Source organism: Hyperolius riggenbachi, chromosome 1, assembly GCF_040937935.1.
Source record: "Hyperolius riggenbachi isolate aHypRig1 chromosome 1, aHypRig1.pri, whole genome shotgun sequence".
Classification (NCBI taxonomy): domain Eukaryota; kingdom Metazoa; phylum Chordata; class Amphibia; order Anura; family Hyperoliidae; genus Hyperolius; species Hyperolius riggenbachi.
This window is the reverse complement of record NC_090646.1, coordinates 259,342,342-259,363,981: the sequence shown is the minus strand read 5'-3', so window position 1 is coordinate 259,363,981 and position 21,640 is coordinate 259,342,342. Positions and strand designations below refer to the sequence as shown.

The following is a 21,640-nucleotide window of genomic DNA, read 5'->3' as shown; positions in this document are numbered from 1 at the left end:
GCTGTAGCTGCGCCGGGGGTTGGATCTTTCATCAAGACAATGGCCTCAATTCACAGAGCTTTATCAAACACTTTATCAAACGTTTGATAATTTTCCTCATGGGTAAAATCTAATTTTGAATTCACTAAGGTGTTATAGATTTATTGATCATTTCATCGATAAAACATTCGATAAATCTATAACACCTTAGTGAATTCAAAATTAGATTTTACCCATGAGGAAAATTATCAAACGTTTGATAAAGTGTTTGATAAAGCTCCGTGAATTGAGGCCAAAAACCCTAAACACTGCTCAGAATCCACTAAAGCATTCATGTAGAGGAACAAGTACAATGTTCTGGAATGGCCATCTCAGTCCCAAGACCTGAATTTCATTGAAAATCTGTGGTGTGAGTTAAAGAGAGCTGTCCATGCTCAGAAGCCATCAAACCTGAATGAACTAGAGATGTTTTGTAAAGAGGAATGGTCCAAAATACCTTCAACCAGAAGCCAGACTCTCATTGAAACCTACAGGAAGTGTTTAGAAGCTGTCATTTCTTCAAAAGGAGGATCTACTAAATATTGATTTCATTTCTTTTTTGTAGTGCCCAAATTTATGCACCTGCCTAATTTAGTTTAAACAGTTAATGCATAATTCCTATAAATCCAATAAACTTCATATTACTTCTTAAATATTACTGTGTGTGTCTCCTATATGATATATTTAACTGACATTTTTTATTGTAACAACCAACGATTTATACAGGAAAATCATGATGATCAACAAGGTTACCCAAACTCTCACATCCCACTGTACATGCACACATATTAGTGTGTATATGTGTGTGTATATATATATATATATATATATATATATATATATACACACACACACACACACACACACACACACACACACACACACACACACACACACACACACACACACACAAATCACTTCCTGGTTAGCGGCCATGTTTTGTTTGTAAACACTGCCTAAAACTGGCGATTAAAAGCCAGTATTGCGGCGGGGAGTGGTGATAAAGGCAAAGAGGGATCCAGGAGATCACAGTGACTCGATCGGTATGTTTTTTATTGTACAAATCGGACAGTAGAGATTCTCTTTAAATGATCTCAGCTTCTTTATTAACTCACAATTTATCTCTCCTTATCTAACTTAACTCATGGTTTAGCTCTCCTTATTTGACATAACTCGTGGTTTAGCTCTCTTTATTTGACATAACTCATGGTTTAGCTCTCCTTATTTGATATAACTCATGGTTTAGCTCTCCTTATTTGATATAACTCATGGTTTAGCTCTCCTTATTTGACATAACTCATGGTTTAGCTATCCTTATTTGACATAACTTATAGTTTAGCTCTCATCTATTTATCTCATAAATTATCTCTCCTGGGGCCATATGCAATTCACTTTTTCAGTTTTCTCCTAGGAGATATTTTTAAATTTGTCAATAAAATGCCTTTTAAGCCAGCAGAAAGCAAGAAAAGACTCAAAATCATTTTGAGAGTACTTTTTCATCTACTTTTTGGTACTTTTTTAGTTGAAAAGTGTTGGAAAGTTATTTTAAATCAAAGATGAAAAATTATCTCCTAGAAGAAAACTCAGGTGAAAAAGTCAATTGCATATGGCCCCTTATTTGTTTATATCATGCATATCATGCATTGGCACTCCTTACAGTTAAGGTGAAAAATAAGTAACCTTTGCAATTATTTAGGTTGGAGTGAGCTCTGAGGCATACCACAGAGCATCACTGCTGAATATGCAAATCATCTCTTTGTTGTCCCTGATAGCTAAACACATCCCCAGAACTGCTAGAATGCAATGATGTGTCAGCTTGTTAATTGTACTTTCCATTTTTCCAATTTCCGATTCTTGCGGAGTGTTTTATTAGTCAATTTTTGCATCATAGAATGCAAAACTTGAGAAAAAAATTGGAAATCAGAACAATGGAAATCGGAAAAATGGCAATTGGAAAAATGGGAATCAGTCTTGCGATTCTGCATTCTCTGATTGATCCAATGCTTCCCAGTTCTGTGATTGGGCTACAATTACCGAGCTGAGGTAAATCAAATTTCCATGAAATTCCAACTGCGATTTCCATTTTCAGATTTCCGAACTCGAATTGGAAATTCTGATTTCCGATCGGAAATGCAGAAATGTAAATTCCGTGGAATCCGAATGAGCATCTCTAGTGTATTACTCCATTGGAACCCCCCACACTGCACGAAATGTGAAAGGAATATCATTGCAGCACATTGCATTGTGATGGTATTTCCCATAAACGTTGCAGAGCAGCATCTAAAAAAATGCCCAACATCAGCTAAATAGGAGCTTTACAGGCCTGTTGCAACCAACTAAACTTAGCTAAAGGTGTGCCGTTGCATCAGTGAACAACATCGATTCCACTTCAACTCATTTGTGCTGTTGCTATAGAAATGCTATGCTCTCCAAATGCTTGGCTGAAAGGAGCTGAATTGGGTTTTTGGCCCCAAAAGATTTTTCCACAATACCGGTAATTAAAAATGTAGAATGCAGGTTACATCACATTAACCATTTCGAGGAAAATGTTTTGGCTTTTAGCATTTGCTGCATTAGGAATGAAAAAAAAAATAAATAAAACTGGCATTTCTTACACTAACTTTAAGGTGGCCATACATGGTACAATTTTTCATTTTTTTTTTCAATTAGATCATTTAGTTTGATTATTCTATTAGATTGAATATAAAGATTTTTCCAGCATCTCCGATCAGATTTTTCTCGAAAAAACGGGATAATCGTTCAAATTTCTTGATCGAAAAAAAAATATGTTCAACTTTCATTCGATTTGATCATTTAGATCGAATGATCGGGAAAATCGAATGTTTTTATTGTATCATGTATGGGCACCATTAGGAAGATCTTTTCAATATTACAGACTTCTAGAAAATACCATTATGAAAGTTGCAATAGGTCATTCATGTAAAAAAGTCTTTTAGTCAAGCTTGCTGTAAGCGCAAACCACACAGGATTCCTCTTCTTACCCATTAGAAATATTTTACCAACGGTCTTACTGCTGCCAAAATCACAGTCACTGAAATAAAAAGAATATATTTATTGGGAGGCATTAAAGCGAAGTATTTTCACAAATCATTTATGGCATTTATTATTTATTTCCTGCCTCTTGCTAGAATAATTGTATTACATAGCTCTTTACAGAGTCCATAGAACCATTCACATCTTTTCTTGAAGGGCTGCTTTACACTCGGAGAGTTATTTTAGGGCTTGGAATTTTGAAGTTTTGCTGCAATTTGCGATTGTGATTCCCCTTCAATGAGAACAAGAATCACATTGCGTTTGCCCCCAAAGCGCTGCATGCAGCACATTTGCGATTTAGGCAACTCCCCAAACGCTGCAGTGAGAATGATCTCGTAGGGATACGTCTGCATAGTACATTTGCTAATCGCTGGCTCAGTAAAGTGCTGAAAAGTGCCCCAGTGTGAATCAGCCCTAAGAGGGCCACAATCTAAAACCACAATCCATGCTGCACTATACATTCAGTTTGGGAAATGTGTTTAAAGAGCAACTGTCGCGAAAATCTTAAAATTGAAAACGCATACAAATAAGAAGTAGATTTCTTCCAGAGTAAAATGAGCCATACATTACTTTCTCCTATGTTGCTGTCACTTTACTTACAGTAGGTAGTAGAAATCTGACATTACCCACAGGTTTTGGGCTAGTCCATCTCTTCATGGGGGATTCTCAGCATGGCCTTTATTTGTTATAAAGACATTCCTTGAAAAAGATTTACACAGCCTCCCTGCTCACTGCACACTTTTTTGGCAGTTGGACGGAGCAACTGCCATAACCATTCACAAAATTTTTACAAATTAAGAAAACCCTGTGAACCCCCAAGAGAAGATGGGCTAGTCCAAAATCTGTCAGTAATGTCAGATTTCTACTACTTACTGTAAGTGAAAGCAACATAGGAGAAAGGTCATTCATGGCTCATTTTACTTTAAAAGAAACATACCTCTTAACTGTATATGTTTACATGTATTTTAAATTTTAAGATTTTCGCAACAGAGGTCCATTAAGGGCCTGTTTCCACTACACGCAGATTGGATGCAGAATGGATGCAGAAAAACTGACTCCAATGAATGCCAATGGGAAAATTTGCATCAGAAAAATTGCGTTTAGTGGAAACAGGCCCATAGGCATTCATTGGAGTCAGCTTTTCTGCATCCATTCTGCATCCAATCTGCGTGTAGTGGAAACAGGCCCTAAGCCACCAGAATGATTTTAGGATGTGTGCGAAAAGTAGGATCACAAAACAAAAGCCTACACAGAAACGTAAATTCCATACAGACCATGTCCTTGGTGGGAATCCCAGGACATCAGATCTGGAAGCCACCCCCATTTAATTTAATTTCATCTAACACAGTTAAATACTTAAGCGGTTTTTCATTATGCCAAAGCATAAAAGGGTCAAGAAACAATAGCAACACATCAGTGGATGTGGAATCTATGGTTTCAAAATAGAAGAATTTATTGTAACCAGTCAGTCAACAGTAATACTGGGTACATATAAAGAGGCTAACTTTTTTATTAATTAATTTTAGTATCTAGGAACTGTGCTGGAATCCAAGGACATACAAACACACACAATGGTTATTCATAGAATGTATTGCCATGTTTTCTTTGTTGTAAAGTGCCTTGTATTTTGCCTTACTAATTTAAATACTACATATCATTTCTGCTCACTGCCTGAAGAGGAACTCCAAGCTTTCATTGGAGCAAACAGTGATTAAGAAGTACAGCAGTTGAAGAGCTCTGCAGTGCTTCTTTCCTTTATAATGGGGAATCATTTAGGTCCATAGTCTGGTGTTCTACACGCTAGTTTGAGAACTGAGGCAATATGGTCTTATTTCTTGAGATGTCACAATGAGTGTGCTTTTTAGCACACAAATTTGTACACCAAGGAAGTCCGATATGCCTGTTTCCATTAGATACGAAATTCGCATCAGTATTGCTATTTTTTGAACACTGCATTCTGTTTGCGTTTTGTTTGTTTTGTTTTTTGCTCATTTTCGCACGCATTTTTGCTTTTGTGATCAATAATGTCAAATTGAAATAAATAAATGTGGTTGTGAATTATAAACACATATTTGTGAATTTGCATGCAAATTTCGCATCTGAAAAACAACATGCAAATCACATGCTTCTCGAGGAAACGTACCCTGGTTCAGCTAAGCTGCACTTGTATTGAAAAAACAAAACCTGATAGTAGTGGTTAAATATTTGCAACCCTCACCTGTGGCACTAACCCAATGAGGAGTGCTGAAAGGTTAGTAAATTATCAGTTGTTTGATTTCAGTCTCATGTAAGCATTTGGGTGAGAATGTTTTTCTAATAAACTCAGGCCATACTGTACTTTTTTTTTACCTTATTATGTTACTTTAACAACTTTTTAGAGAGTTTCAAGCATCTCTGGTTACTCAGCAAACCCTTACTCACATTATTTTTATTTTTTGATTAACAATTGCCTGCTATGAGGCTGGCTTTGCTACTCTTAATAAAGTTATATTTTGTCATACATAGGGTTGATGGGAGGTTTGTGAAGTAGTGGTGATGTACCTACAGCTGCACACAGACAGGGTCCACAGCAGGAGTATTCTCCTTTTTTGTCTGCCTGAGCCTGAAATCACACAACTGTCCATTTACTAACTTTCCAGCAATCCGCACTGTGCTAATATAACAGAGATAATGGCTGTAATCTTTATCAGGTGTTGAAAATGAATAACAAATGCTCTTGCCCTGTGCAGCTGATTACCCCTGCAGCAAGGGGAAGTGTATGGAGTGTCTAATAGCAACTGTACTGCAAATACAGAGAGTAATCTGAATTTACTGTCACTATTGCATATCATTAGTGGGATGCAGATTGAAATGGAAAGATCATTTTTAATAACACTAATTTGTAGCAGCAGTTTTTTTTCATCCATTCCAGGTTTGCTGAATTGCTTCTCCAGGGAAATTGCCTTTATTAAATCAGGCCAACAGTCTGGATTCTGGCTGCTGCTGTGGGAGGCCATGTGTTCTTTCCATATTTAGAAAGCATGAATGTGTACCTGCATTGTGTAAACTACCTTTCGTTGTCATACATTACACTTCAAACATTTAAATATCCCCCCCCCCCCCCCCCCCATATATATCCCAAGAGTTTAAACAATAAAGCAGTGAAAGCTGCTTTGGCTGTCAGGGGTAGTGTCATTGGCGGATGAGGAACTTTGATAGTTCTCTGCTTTTCTCCTGCAAACTTTCCCAACTGTTTCCACTCTATTGCACTGGGACCCACTTAATCAATTTAATCTGATTCAGAGGCATTCAGTAAAAAAATGACAACATTTAACTGAAAAAAACATTTGGCGTCAACCATGATGCTGACACCAGGTGTAGATACTCTCTGTATACTCACTCTGTAGTGACTGAAACCTACTGCACAACCCTTCAATGGACATCTTCATTCATGTCATCCTTACTTTTCAAATTAAATACACTTATCTCACCAAACCTATTATTACCCTCCTTTTCACCTTTGGCAAAACCACTTCAATTTCTGACCTACACTTAAGATACAAACACATGCTGAATAGAGCATGGCCTTGGCGGCCAATTAGGCCCGGTTCACATTGGCGTTACTTTGCGGACCGCAACCAAACCACATACTGCGGAAACAGAACGGACAAGAAATGGTCCAATGTTTATCAATGGATCCGTACGCACTCGTCTGTTCCTCCGCATCCGGATGCTGATTGCGGTCCGGTCTGCGGTCCGAATTTTTCCAACCTGCGCCGTTGTTCCTGACCGGGATCTCCGTCCACCGCTGCCGGTATGGATCCGGACAAATTACCCAGCACAACAGGAACCAATGAAAAACGGAAGTGCACAGCACACTTCCGGATGAAAGCCGGTCGTCCTACCCCAATTCATGTGGGGTTTCTATGGTACAGGCGGCCATCTGGACAGCAAAATGCATGTGCCCAGCGCCGGACAGCCCCCAGCCTCTCCCAGAGGTACCAGGGAGGCCAGGGAATACTCCACCGAGGACCCGACCGTCCAGGCGCAGCCCTGCGGGACAAGGGGCATGCAGACCACTGGATCCATGGTCCTCACAGCAGTCTCTCTCTCCAAGGATGACGTCCACACAGCAGGCTCTCTCCAAAAATGACCCTAGCGCTTTTCCAGACCTTTCAGACCCCTCTTTGAAAACGAAATGGATCCAAATCCGCATGCAGGACGGAAGTAAATCCGGATGCAAACTGAACGTGAACTGACCGGATCCGGATGGCAAACAGATGTTCTCAGAACGGACCGGAACGGATCCATGCCACCGGTCAGTATTTGCAGAAAACGCAAGTGTGAACCGGCACTTAGACTGCCTCAGTCAAGAATCTGTTGTGAATTTAGCGTATGAACTAGGGATGGTCGGAAATGGCAATTTCCGATTCCGCTGTAAATCCGCATTCCGCCATTGCCAAATACCGATTCCGCTTTCCGCTACCAATTTCCGCATTCCAATGTGGAATTTCTGCCGGAAATCGCGGAAATTCCGCCCGACTTTAACATCGATTTTCTCAAAAACTATAAGGTCTTTTTGAAAACTTTTTTTTGCATCTTGTTCAGGAGATTCTGCTTATGGTGTTTCTAGGACTTACGGGGGCTTTGCTATTAACCGCTAAATTCGGCGGATTTTTACTGTAATGTAAATGCAGAAAATAGGCAGATGCGGATTTTCTGCACTTTACATTACAGTAAAAATCCGCTGACTTTAGCGGTTAATAGCAAAGCCCCCGTAAGTCCTAGAAACACCAAATTTTCAGGGTTTATTAAGCAGAATCTCCTGAACAAGATGCAAAAAAAAGCTTTCAAAAATACCTTATAGTTTTTGAGAAAGTCAGGCGGAATTTCCGCGATTTCTGGCGGAAATTTCCGCGATTTCCGGCAGGAATCCGCCTAACGCACTTGCATTACCGATTTCCGCATTCCGATGCGGAAATGCAATTTCCGATCGGAATTTCATAAATTGCATTTCCGTGGAATCCGAATGAACATCCTTAGTATGAACATGCTGGATCTTTAGCGATCGCCGATGCTTGCTTTGTTCTCGCCACTCCCCCACCCACAGGAAGTCACTCCGTCCCTTGCCACTTGTTAACCCTCCGCACCCTTGCATAGCTACAGATGCATCAATAGCCTGGAGACTAGAGACACATTTGTACAGAGTCAGCACTTCAGTGTCACTCAAGAAATCGTTTACTGATCTCTGCTGGGTGACAGAACTGCCTCTGTGTATATAAGGCTTATTTGGTGCACTTTTACTCCACTTTTTATGGAGAGTTGCTATCAGTAGCACAACTAGCTGAAGATGATGGCCAGCCTCATCTCCTCCTATTTATTAGAACGTGTCTGCACAGTGTGTTGTTGAATCATGAGTCTTCTGAATGTTAATTCTATATTTTAAAATATCCCAAAAAGAAGCACACTTTGCAGACATTCACTAAGGGTCACAAATAAGAGAAGTTGTCACTGCACTATTTGCACAATTTACCTTGTGAAATATGGAGAGACAAGTGCACACATGTGCTACTCCAGGAGGCTAGTACAAAGAACACCAGTATAAAGGAAAATAAAATAATGTCATGACTAGTAGAGCAGGCAGCTACAGGATTATCAAGTTAACTCTTTTCACTGAAGAATACTCCTAGTCCCCAGTGAACCAATTAATTTTAATGTGATAAAAGTGAAATTAAATATGCATGTTTAAATTGAACTAAGCACTATTTTAGCACCCAGGGCATCTCGAAAACACATTAAACAAGCATGCCATCATTGTGGCTCATTATTTAAAAAATTGACCTCTTCTTTATACATTTAACCATTTCAGCCGCACAGATGTGAGCCTCACGTCCATGGCCGGTGCTGCTGTAGCTGCAGGGACGTGCGGTTCATTTCAGTGCAGTCTGCGGGGCTGTGCGCGTGATATTGCGGGTGGAAGCCCGCGGTTGCAATGGTCATGGCAACAGGGGGGCTTGGTGGCAGGGGACAGAAGTGATCACTTTTTTTGTTCAAAAACAGTGATCATTTTCCATTGGTCCCGCTGCACTGCCTCCCGCTCACTCGTTTCCACCGCTCCCACCGTCGCTCAATTGATTAATGAATAGGAACTTTGTTCCCATTCATACCTCTCCCCTCAGGCCCCCGTGATCGCTGACATCAATGAGATGCCTGCGTCACTACCGAAATGTGACAGCCATGCATTACTTCCTATTCAGCGTACGCATTGTACGGGAATAGAAAATCATGCCCGAGGACATCTTGTAGCCAAATAGTAATATTACATCTACAAACAATATGGAATCATTTTTTTATATGTATGTCAAGAGGGTATATTATTATTAAATGTTGGACTTGTGATTAGTGATGGATGTAAAACTGAAAAAAATGCACCTTTATTTCCAAATAAAATATTGTCACCATACATTGTACTAGGGATATAATTTAAACATTGCAATAACTGGGACAAATAGACAAATAAAATGTGTAGCTTTTATCTACAGCAGAATGTTTTATTTTAAAACTATGATGGCCGAAAACTGAAAAATACTGAATTTTTTCTATTTTTTTCTTTTTATTCTCATTAAAATACATTTAGCGTAAAATAAATCTTAGCATAATTTACTGCCGAAAGAAAGCCTAATTGGTATGGAAAAAACAAGGTATAGATCCTTTAGTTGTGGTTAGTAGTGATAAAGTTATTGGGGAATGAAAGGGAGGAGCGCCAAAATGTGAAAATTCCTCTTGCCCATAAGGTGAAAACAACACGTGGCCTAAAATGGTTAAAAGTTTAGTAGAGGCCTTTATTATCCTATTTCCTCCTACTTCTGAGGCAGCAGAAATTTCAGGAGGATAAGGACTGCTGTAATTACTGGTATTTTATTGCACACATTAGAACAAACAAAAGCTTTTATCAGTGGTGGGGTGGAGAAATTGGACACTATGCTTCAATGAGTTTAGAGAAGCCACAGATGCTATCTTCACACCTTCCTCTGGATAAATAAGGAGCAGATAGAAGGGGGTAGGGAACATGGCAGCTCCTATTAGAGACCAGGATGAACTGCAGAAAAAAAGTGGCACTTGATTCCCTTTAAATCCTAACATCAAAACTTAATCTAAAATGAAATTGCGATCTTTTTTTTTTTATTTTTTTTTTATAGCTGTCCCTCAAGTCAATTTTTTTTCATCTAGAGATCATCCAAAATCACTGTGCATCTCAAAAACACTAAATAATTCATCATCCTGTGACCATATACAACCACTGTACTTGCCCCAGCCCCACAAATCCTGAATTCATGTACACGACTATGATTTAAAGCTATATACAAACCTTTTGAAAATAGACATAAGAGAAGCATATTCAAATTCATATTACACTACTTTACTGTTTATATATTTCATTGCAGTATTCGATCTGTTCAAACATTAGGCGCATTGTCCTAGTTTACTGTAAGGAGAACAAATATATAATACATTGGTTGCCTTTAACACATTTTAACTACGCCCAATGCTAAAATAATTAGTGTTCACTTACCAAGCTTTGGAATCTAATGCTATAATCACAGCAGCTATTGTGCAGTGCCATTATCTTGTAGCAGAAACACATTCTTAACATAATTACAGTGCAACAGACTGCACAACAATGCTGTGTGCAATATGCAGATGAATGATATCAATACAACTGATATGATTATGCCAGTTCCTCATAATCACAATGTTAAATACTTTAAAATCTGGCTGATATGAATAGGTACAGGTTTTCTTTGTTTTAATGAAAAGCTGTAAGCACATTTTACTGAAGCCCAACCTCATCCATGAATTTCAAATATATTTTTTAGATAACTCACTTCATTTTTCTTGTCAAGGAAACGTACACATTTGAAAATCATGTTGTAGACATTTGGTCATGTGACCTGAAGCTGAGCTAAAGGAGTTAACAAAAGGAGGGGCTACTGCATGACACAGCATCATCAGGCTGTTCACAGTGCAAAGGCGAGAGGCAAATGTAAAAAGTCCAGTCTGTAGTTAAAGCAACTTAAACTCTTGCGCACAGCAGACAAGGAAAACATACATACACAACACTGTAGATGCTGAGAAATTTACTCTATTGTGTTTAGAGAGATCAATATGTGTAATAAGCTGATATCAGCACGTATTCAGCAAGTTTAAATCATATTTGCTCATTTTTTCTAAAGCCACAGGAGTATCTGAAATGAAGGCAGGATGAGTTGGTTTTTCTGCAAGTAACATGCATTTGAAAAACACACTTGAAATAATCTGAAGCGTATACATGTTGCATGAATACAGCTTTGTAAGCCTTTCTACATAGCTTATAAATCTATCAAATACAGAAAATCTGTTGGAAACATACTAAAGGATGTAGAGTACAAAGAAGTAGCATACAAAGCATAAACATGAATAATTAAATGGATCTTGTTAGCCAATAGTTTACCCATGTAATTAATTACTTGTGATAAAAAATTGCCACAAAACTTGTCAGGAATGTTTAATATGATGGAGGTATGCTGGATGTGCAGTAAGTATCACCTACACGTTGGGCTTCTAATATTATTCCTGCAGTGATAAGATAACTGACCAAGTTTAATGAAGTTGTATATATAATTGTGAAATTCTTACGTATATTTCACATTTATGGAGGTTGACAAACAGATTTATCTATATAAAAATAAATAAAAATAATGTTTGTCAGAACATGGGTGGAATGCTGATTTCCTTTCTAAAGTTTGATGCAATGTTCAAGCTCCTGTGTATGCCTTAATAGTAATTTGATTTTTTAAATAGTCTCCTGCATGGGGCACATGTTATATTAACCAGGTAATGAAAAAGATACAGTATATCTATGCCCCTGCAGTCTTGCTCTTCATCGCCACTGTGCGTGCTCCCACTTACTCATGTATGCGTTCCCAAGCACGTTCTCATTGCAGCCCATTAGTAGGGAGATCAGTGAATTGGAACACAGTCAATGAGATGCCTGCGGTCATTGTAACAAAGTAAGTTTCACATACACGCATTACTTCCTGTTCGCGTACTAACATTATGTGCAGGAAGAAAAAAATGTGGGGATATCTTGTGGCCAAATAGTAAAATTACACCTACATACATTTTTAAAAAAATAAAAACATATACATTAAAATTAACCCCTTACCTCTCCCACTCTCCCATAGTTACACAAAACAATTGCGTGTTAAAAAAAAAACAATCAAAAAAATACAAAAATAGTTACCTTAGGGACTGAAATTTTCTTTTTAATATGTATGTCTTGAGGGTATATTACTGTCGTTTTTGCATACATGGGCTTGTAATTAGCGATGGATGCAGAACAGAAAAAATATGCCTTTATTTCCCAAAATAATATTGTCTCCATACTAGTGAAATATATTAAACGTTGCAATAACCAGGACAAATGGGCAAATACAATGTGTGGGTTTAACTCACAGTAGAACATTTTTTTAAAAAACTATAATAGCCGAAAAACAGAGAAATAATGCATTTTTTCAAAATTTGTTCATATTACTCCACTTAAAATGCACATAGAATAAAATAATTCTTAGCAAAATCTACACCTAAAGAAAGCCTGATTGGTGGCAAAAAAAACAAGATAGAGATCATTTCCTTGTGATCAGTAGCGATAAGTTATTGGCGAATGAAAGGAAGGAGCGATGAAATGTGAAAATTGTTCTGGATCATAAGGCCAAAAACCCCTCAGGCCAGTTTCAGATTGCAAACTGGCAATAGCGACTTCTCAGAGGTCGAGAGGCAATACATGGTTGGGCTTGTGGTAGATTGGTGACTTCTAGCGCACTGCACTGCATGCTGGATGAAAGCACCCATAGGCTTTCATTGGCATATGAGTGAGGAGCAGTAAAATGACCCACCACACCAGTGTGAAGGGCCCCTCAGTGGTGAACTGGTTAATTTATATCTGGCACCCTTTTATAACTATAATCCCTTATCTCGGCTATATTCAGCGTCCTTTTATAACATAAATAACTTTTCTCGGCAATATCTGGCACCCTTTTATAACCAAAATCCAGTGCTGTAATGGATAGCGGAGATACCGCCGCAACAGCAAGTGGCATGGCGGCTATCTCCGCGTCACAGCCGGCGGTTTTTGCCGCACAGTTACATGCTGGTGCTTTGCCTGGTCCTTCTATCGCTCATAGACTAAGGGCTACACGCGCGCGCCCCGAGCGAAAGGACCTTTATGCATCTAGAAGGGGAGTCAGCTGATCATTCGGTCAGCTGACTCCAGCTATGCTCTAGATTGGCTGAGTGATCAGGGTGGCGCTATAGAGCGTGTTTAGTATATATAGGACCTGACTGTCAGTTGTTCCACGTCTGCTGTTGCATATGCTACGTGTTAGCACTCAGACCTAGTCAGATCCCAAAGTGTGCTAGAACCAGCTGGAGCTGGGGATTGTGTTGATAGCTTAAAGTACTAATTGAATTGTATTATTTGTTATGACCTTCTGCTAGTTTGACTATTCTTCTGCTCTCTGATTCGGTACCTTTGCCTATCTGATATAAGTTGCCGACTCTGCCTGAACTACTACTCTGATTTAGCTTCCTGTCTCTGTACCGTATCTGTCCGTGTGTTGCCGAACCTGCTTGTCTGACTCTTCTGCTCTCACCAGGGAGCTTAGTCCTGGTGAGGGACTCTCAGTTTAGGTATCACCTGCTCCTCAGGTTGGTAGCTGCAGTACAGTCTTAATCACCTGCTCCTCAGGTTGATAGCTGCAGTATAGTCTTAATCACCTGCTCCTCAGGTTGATAGCTGCAGTACAGTCTTAATCACCTGCTCCTCAGGTTGATAGCTGCAGTACAATCTTAATCACCTGCTCCTCAGGTGACTAGCTAATATCATACTGTCTAGATCTCCTGCCCCTCAGGGAATCACCTACTGCAGTACAGTCTGAATCACTCGCTCCTCGAGTGATCACTCACCATTGTCTCACCGGACATCACCCGCTCCTCGGGTGAAACTATCACTGTTCCTCTGTGTCTCCAGCCAGCTGGAGTACTGAATACTGTGTTCTTTAGAGATACCCCCTTCTACCAGCCCCTCTGGGATAGTGGGTATCTCTATCAATATTTACTGTTGCACCAAACACTATCTTACACTATCTTACACCTGTGTGTCCTGTGTCTTGCTATACTTGTATTATTGGTGATTCTGCAGATCATCACATAATCAGGTATAGCATCTGTATTATTGGTGATACTGCAGATCACCAATAATCAGAAAATCTGTTCGTGCTGACACCAATCATTACAAGTGCCCTTTTTTAACCGAAAGCCCTTTTCTCTACTATATACGGTCGGAGCCATGTAATAACCAACATTATCTTTCTTGGCTACATCTGGTTCCCTTTTTTCCAGGCGTCATTTTCAAATAAATGCCCTCCACCATATTACTGTTGCCTGTCAATGTTGTTGGATTGTTTTTGTAGCACCAACTTGTTCTGTATTTTGAAGCGTAGCCTCTAGCAGTTGCATGCAGCTTGCCCAGCTACTTAGAAATGCTTAAAGTGAACCTGAGATGGTTCACTAGCTCGTATTTATACTTACCTGGGGCTTCCTCCAGCCCCATGAGCACTGTGGCCTCCCTCACCGTCCTCTTCTGTCCCTCCATTCTCCCGAAATAACTCCTGATATTCTGGGCAGTTGTGGGCTTCTGCACATGAGCAGCAAGGCCACACGCACACCCCTCGTCTTGCTCCTGTCCCCTGTTGTGACCCCAGAATGCTCCAGGGCCGAGAACAGGGGTGTGACGGAGGCATGCACGTGACCGAGCTGCATATGTGCAGAAGCCGACAACTGGCAGCTACTGACAGGATTACCAAGAGTCATAGCGTCAGGACGGAAGGGACGAAGAGGACATCGAGGGAAGCCACGCTGCATATGGGGCTGGAGGAAGCCCCAGGTAAGTATAAATATGGGCCAGTACCTCTGGTACACTTTAAGGTTCTATCTGATAACATATTGACCAATGACCATTAGATAGATCCCTCTCTGATTGAGTCTGATTAGAGAGGGATCTATTGCCTACCCAATGCCCACCCACTGCAAAGATCTCAGCATGATTTCAGCACCAGGGGGCACATGTACATGTCAGAGGACAACGGCATGGAGTCCGTCGGTTGTTGGGATATCAAATGCCGTTTCCACCACACACCCGATTGAGCCCTTGCAACCCAGATCTTCAGTGATTGATCATTTTGACCAGATATCGATAGAAATATCAACCGGTTGACCATGTTGCGGTACTGATTTTCCTTTGAACCGATAAATTTATCAGATCGCTAAAATTATCCGGTCACTAAAATCTACCTATTCTTACCTACCTCTCATCAAAAACTATCTATCACAATTTTTGTGTTATCAGCATAGTTCCTTGTGATTTGTACAGCATTACCTGCTTGTTGTTGGTAATGGTAATATTGGCCTATATTTGGTAAATTCTGCATATCATTGGTGATATCTGTATATTGTTATTATCCTCTACTTGAGTTAAGTAATAGATGCAAGAAAATGGTTGAGACTTGGGGGTAGTTTAGCACTCCAGAACTTCTGTGCCTATAGGCTCCTGAGCTGTAAATCCAGCCCTGATTTGTAGATATGCACCTGGATATATTGATGAATACTGATCTGTGATTGCCATGGGTAAGGCTCGGTCCACACTTGTCAGGTTGCAGATTATGCGTTTTAAACAGATCAGTTTTTCTAAAAACGAATCCGTTTTTTTTTAAATGTTGTGCTTTTGCAGCATATGTTTCCAATCCAGTTAAACATATGTCAAAAACGTGTCCTTCCTTCCTGTGTGTTTCTAGTTGATAAAGTGGTCTTCAAAGCTGATTTCGACATCCGTTTTGTGTGCAAAGTTCTCTGTGTAGAGGGAGATCCGTTTTTATGTTGCCTTTCATTGCCTCCGCGTGAAAATCTGCAAAATCCAGACTCTCCGTTCAGTTTTCTAAAATGGAGTCCACAGATCAGTTTTTTTTTTTTTGTTAAGTGTGAGAAGATGGCCGCTATTTTTAACATTGGTATCCATGGCTCCGTTTTTGACCAGGGCAAAAAAATGGAGCCACGGATACGGTTTGGAAACAAGTGTGAACCGACCTGCTCAGCACACCACTGAGCTCTTCATTACACTGTTAAAGTGGACCTGAACTCAGAACTGCTCTCTACTCTAAAGGATACACAACAGCCTAATAACCTTTAAACAAAAATCATTTCTTTGTTACAGCCCATACAAATCCTAAAATAAATCTGCACAGTTTCTACTTCCTGATTCACCGAACCAGACATATTGTTTACAGCCTGTACTTTCAAAAGGGTACTGCTTATCTGCCATAGTAGGCAGTCATGTGACACGAGGGGGGGGATCAAATTACAACTAGTGATTTGACGCAAATGAGGAGGAATTACGCAGGCTAAACTCTTTAAATACATATTTATGTTTTCCATGTGTGCTGTGCAAGAGTTCAGGTCCACGTTAAAGAAAAATTATTTATTACCAACCCAAGCTGTAACAATACTGCTTATTTTTAGAATGTGTCAGTGACTTGATGTTTTTCTGCTAGTTTTGAAAAAAAACAACCTTTTGAGGTGTCCTTGCCATGCTGTGATAAGGTTTAACATATTGTTTAACACAATTAAACACGATGCTGTTTATATTTATGGTAGAAATTTGACGACTCATTCACCATAGCAACTGGAAATAGGTTTAGATGTATGTTACAATTTTTTTTCTTTTTTTTTCTTTTGCAAACTTACTTAAAAATAAAAGATCTCACATTTGACTACTCTGAAAAAAGTTCCAGAGATCTAGGTAGCAGACACAACACAACAGCTCCCTCTATAGACCCTAGAAACAAATAGAAAAGGTAAAGGGAGAATGCACTCTGTGCTATAAACTGTCTTTTGATCCACAAGAAAGTATTTTGACTGCTTGCTTGCTATCAAAAATGACTAAACACAAAAAATATGAACTATTTAAATACGAGTAACAAAAATAATGAAAATAATATATTTAACCACTTTACCTCCGCAGTGCTAAATTTCTCCGTCCCTCTGCGCACTGCTTCACCCCCAGGGACGGAGAAAGGCGTATGTTTCTGTTTACATGCCGGGAGTGGGCGGGGCAACACGCTCGCACACTCTAGCCAGCCCGCACAGCAGTTGACTAATTGGACATTAGGAACAAGTGTTCCTAAATCCAATTAGAGTCCCCGATTGATGTATGAAGGCTGCTTCAAAGAGAAGCAGTCTTCATAACAAACCGCCGGCACATTGTTATTGTGTCCGTGTGCGCGCGATCACGCGATCGCGCGTGCACACACCCACCCGCACAGCCCCTGCAGTCCAATGATTGGTTATTGGGGACCCCAGTCCCCAATAACCAATCATACCACATGACAAATAAATGAATGGAGACTGCCTCTGCTTGAGGCAGTCTTCATTCATAACAACAGTTGTAAACAAAGGTGCAGCGCGCGATCGCGCGCCCCCGTGCCGCGCGCGCACGTGCACACCAGCTCCACAGTCCAATGATTGGTTTTGGGGACCCCAGTCCCCAATAACCAATCATATTGCCTAATAAATAAATGAATGAAGACTGCCTGGGAGGAGTGAAAAATGCTCTGGTTTTTAAGGGGAAAACCCCTCAGTTGTGAAGTGGTTAATACACACTGAAATTATATTTGTATTTTTTTTCAACCACTGTCCAGATGCTTTGTTTTATTTTGCAATATATTATGATGCAAGTAATCTAACCTGGTTGGTTTTGTAGCTTGTAATCTAATATAGGAAATTCCATTTTCAGCCACTGGACAAGCTGGGTGCCTTTCTGAATATAGCTAACTGACACAACAACCCTGAATGTAAACCTTGCATACTTACCCACCCCTTGTTTCCTATTCCTTAAGGGCTGTTTCACACTGCAGGCAATTCCGAGGCGACTGGCAAAACACTAGTGCAGTGTCTCCCTGCAGTGCACTTCATTCAGAATTCCGGGAGCGATTGTTATTGTAACTTATTATTTTGTCTACCACTTCTATATTGCAGTATGTATCAATATCTATATTATTCAAAGCAGGCAATTTGGGTGTTGGAGGCACAAGGAAGTGTGGGTGCTGCCATAGCCACCCATGTTAATTGCTACAATTAATGACTATAACTGGAAATTTGGATGCTGAAAGTGCCCGATAAAATAGTGGGCACCGAGGATGCCTGCTATTTGATCCGGAGCCAGAGGCGGCCAAATTTTCAGTTTTAGCCACTAATCGCCGTAGTTAACGTGGCCACTGTAGCGGCACTCAGACTTCGCCGGTGCCTGTCTGATATTTAGCAGCAAAGGCAGCACAGATATCGGCGGGGAATGTGGTGGATGGGGGACAATAGGGTTAGACATTGTTAGGGTAATGCATCAGTTTGGGCGGTTGTTAGAGTTAGGCATTGGTTGGGGGGTCAGATAGGGTTAGGCATTGATAGAGGGAGGGTCCAAGTGAGAATTGAGTCAGGATAGGTTTTATTTTAATGTTTTAAGCTTGCATGTTTTCAATAAATATAGCTTCAGCTTGGATTACTTTCTGATTACCTGTTGGTTTGGTGCAGTTGTGTTGATCTACTATTCTTTGCATTTGTAGTAAATAATTGAGGTCTTTCTGCAAACTCTGGGGTCAGGCTTGGCCAGCCCTTCTCAACCTTTTTTATTGGCTACCTCCGTTGCCAAAATTACCACGGTGCCCTTTTTACATGTACTTGTATGATCATCTATACCAATGATTGTATGTTATGTACCCCTGTTTTTTTCTTCCATTGTACAGCGCCACAGAAGATGACAATGCTAAATAAATTATCAATAATAATATGGGTTATGTCAATTAGGAACTCTTTTTTTACTACATCCTACCTAGCAAAAAGGCAAGTGTCCCTGCTTTCTGTCCGTGTCAGTGCTTTTGTGCTACTGCTCATATCCTGCACTGTCAGCCGATGGGACAGGACGCAGGATGGACCAGGGGGCGGGCCAGCTGGGTGGGTATGGGTGCGCATGGCAGGCCAGCGCGTGCGCACCCTGGTCAGGTGTGCGCTCGCGGCGTGGTCGGGTGCGCACCGCTGTGACAGACCTAGAGCCCATTTTTAAAAGAGCTTAGGTCACTAGTTGTTAATATTTTTTAAAAGAAGTCAGTAGGGATCTGAGCCAGGACGTTTTAGCACTTGGTACCCCAGATGTGTAGCTCCTTCCTACCCATGCGATTGGAATGTTAGAATGGACATAACCCATTACACAAACCTGATTTGATCACAGTCTATTGGAGTCACATGGGTGGATGGGGACATTGCATTGCAGGGTGTAGCTACATAACCTTTCCAGCTACATGACGGTAAGCCGGTGTTAGTTCCAGTGCAGAGCCAGGAGGGGTTGCATAGCTATGATTACTGCTGTTATCATTCTGCAGAACCAAGCTCTTGTTTTTTCAAGAAAGGATGTGCAAAAAGGATTGTAATGAATAGAATGCTTTTAGTGGGGATTATGAGAAATTTGACTCAGGTCCATTTGAAACTAACTGTAAAGCTCCACACATGCAGCCTCCCATACAGTACTTGAATGTATCACAAAAGACCCAGCACTTCTGAGTATTGCATTTCTAAGCACAAGCTTCTAACTATATCATGGAAGCTAATGCTTAAAGGACCACTATTGCAAAAAAAATTTACATTTAAAGTACATACTTAAAGTATACATGTATACAAAGTAAAATGAACTGTAATCCTACTCCTTATGAGGGATTCTCGGGATTATCTTTCATTTCAGTCCAGTAGAATAGAAAGGAGTAGGGAGGCTGGCCCGCATCGTTGTATAGGTTCTCTCCAGGGAATACTTTTCTAAGGCATAAAATAATTATTGAGAATCCCCATGAAAAGATGGACAAGTCCAAAACCAGTCAGATGTGCCAGATTTTTACTACCTACTCTAAGAGACTGTGACATAGGTAAAAAATAACTTATAATGCATTTTACTCTGGAAGAAATGTATGGCTTACATTTACTAGTTTGCATGTATTTGAAATTTTACAATTTTTGTTGAGATAGTGGCCCTTTAAGTGCGTATCATGTAATAAAGGTGCCTATATAAAAAGGGCACCCCATAGAACTGTATAAAAAGGGCATCACGTTAATTTAAAGGGACTCCGAGCAGTGCCTGTGCGTATGCCTTTAAGCATACCCACAACTAATGAATTATATCCTCACACCTACCAGCATGATGTTTGTAATTATATCCCCCTGGGTTCCTTGTATTTCATTGCATTGCACTGCATGGAGCTGCCGACACTGGGGAAAGTGTAGTCCTGTGTAATACAATGCTGGACTCCAAAAAGTGCAGACACTATGGAAAGATGCATATCATTTTGAAGCTCTCTTTCTCCTCTTTTCAATGATATTTAAACCACTGCACTATGCCTTTTAGTTTTCGCTATTTTCGCGATCGAAATTGCTGCGGTTGCGACTTCGATTGCAAAAATAGTAAAAACTAAAAGGTGTAGGGTGGCGATTTATATATCATTGCAAAGAGGAGAAAGAGAGCTTCAAAATGATATGCATCTTTCTATAGCTACTGCACTGCTCGGAGTCCCTTTAAAACAATTATTTTGTTTCTAAAATCGTTTGCCAAAATATAAAACAAGGATATATTGCTTGTTATCTTTAACTTTCATGTCCATACCAAATTTATCAATTTCAGTAACTCATAATTTAACAAATAATCGTTTTTTAACTGTATAATTGTTTCTAAAACAGTTCCCTATGCTTTCTCAGAAAAAAAATGTTTGACCTCATGCTTCACAGTCAGAGGAAGTACCTCAGAAACTCACGGTAAGTATACAACTCTTTCTCCCCTCCCCACTTCAGGTTTGTGGATATGGGGAGACACAATAGCCTACAGATAACCACTGAAGGCATAAGTAATTTTGTACTAAAATGCCTTTAGATGTCCGTGGCAGTCTAAGGGTTAAAGTTTTTTTGCTGATCTTGAATTTTCACCATGAAACAAGCTATTAAACCAAACCTTTACTTATTCCCTTTTTCTTTTTTTTCTAGGAAAACCCTATGAAAAGAATAAGGTGTGCCAGGAATTCAACCTGTTGGGAAAAGAAAAATTCTTTGCTCTGTAAGTTAATGTAAAATGCCTCTATTTCTACAGATAGTGGGGTTGATGCAAAAACGCTGCTGTTGTATGTTATCAGAAGGTGCCACAGCTTGCTGCATGCCTAGTTAACAAAAGAAGTATGAGGTTTGCCTCGTGTGAACTAGAGCATTATGACTAAGTTGGTGTCCTGCATTCCCCAGCCAATGCATTATAAACGGGACCTGAAGCAAGAGGGATATGGAGGCTGCCATATTTCTTTCCTTTTGAACAAAACCAGTTGCCTTGCAGTCCTGCTGATCATTCATAAGACAAAAAGTCAGAATTTAAATACGTATCATAAAGATGTCTCCTCCTGAGTCTAAGACTCTGACATGTCAATTT

General features: G+C 40.0%; 1 protein-coding gene across 1 annotated transcript in view; it reads left to right on the top strand.

The window, feature by feature from the left end:
* Window positions 1-21,640, top strand: part of GC (GC vitamin D binding protein) — a 257,077-nt gene that overhangs the window by 99,316 nt on the left and 136,121 nt on the right. Inside the window, exon 2 of the mRNA XM_068233393.1 lies at window positions 21,211-21,280. Coding sequence (XP_068089494.1) covers window positions 21,211-21,280 — 70 coding nt within the window. The remainder of the gene's footprint in view (window positions 1-21,210; window positions 21,281-21,640) is intronic.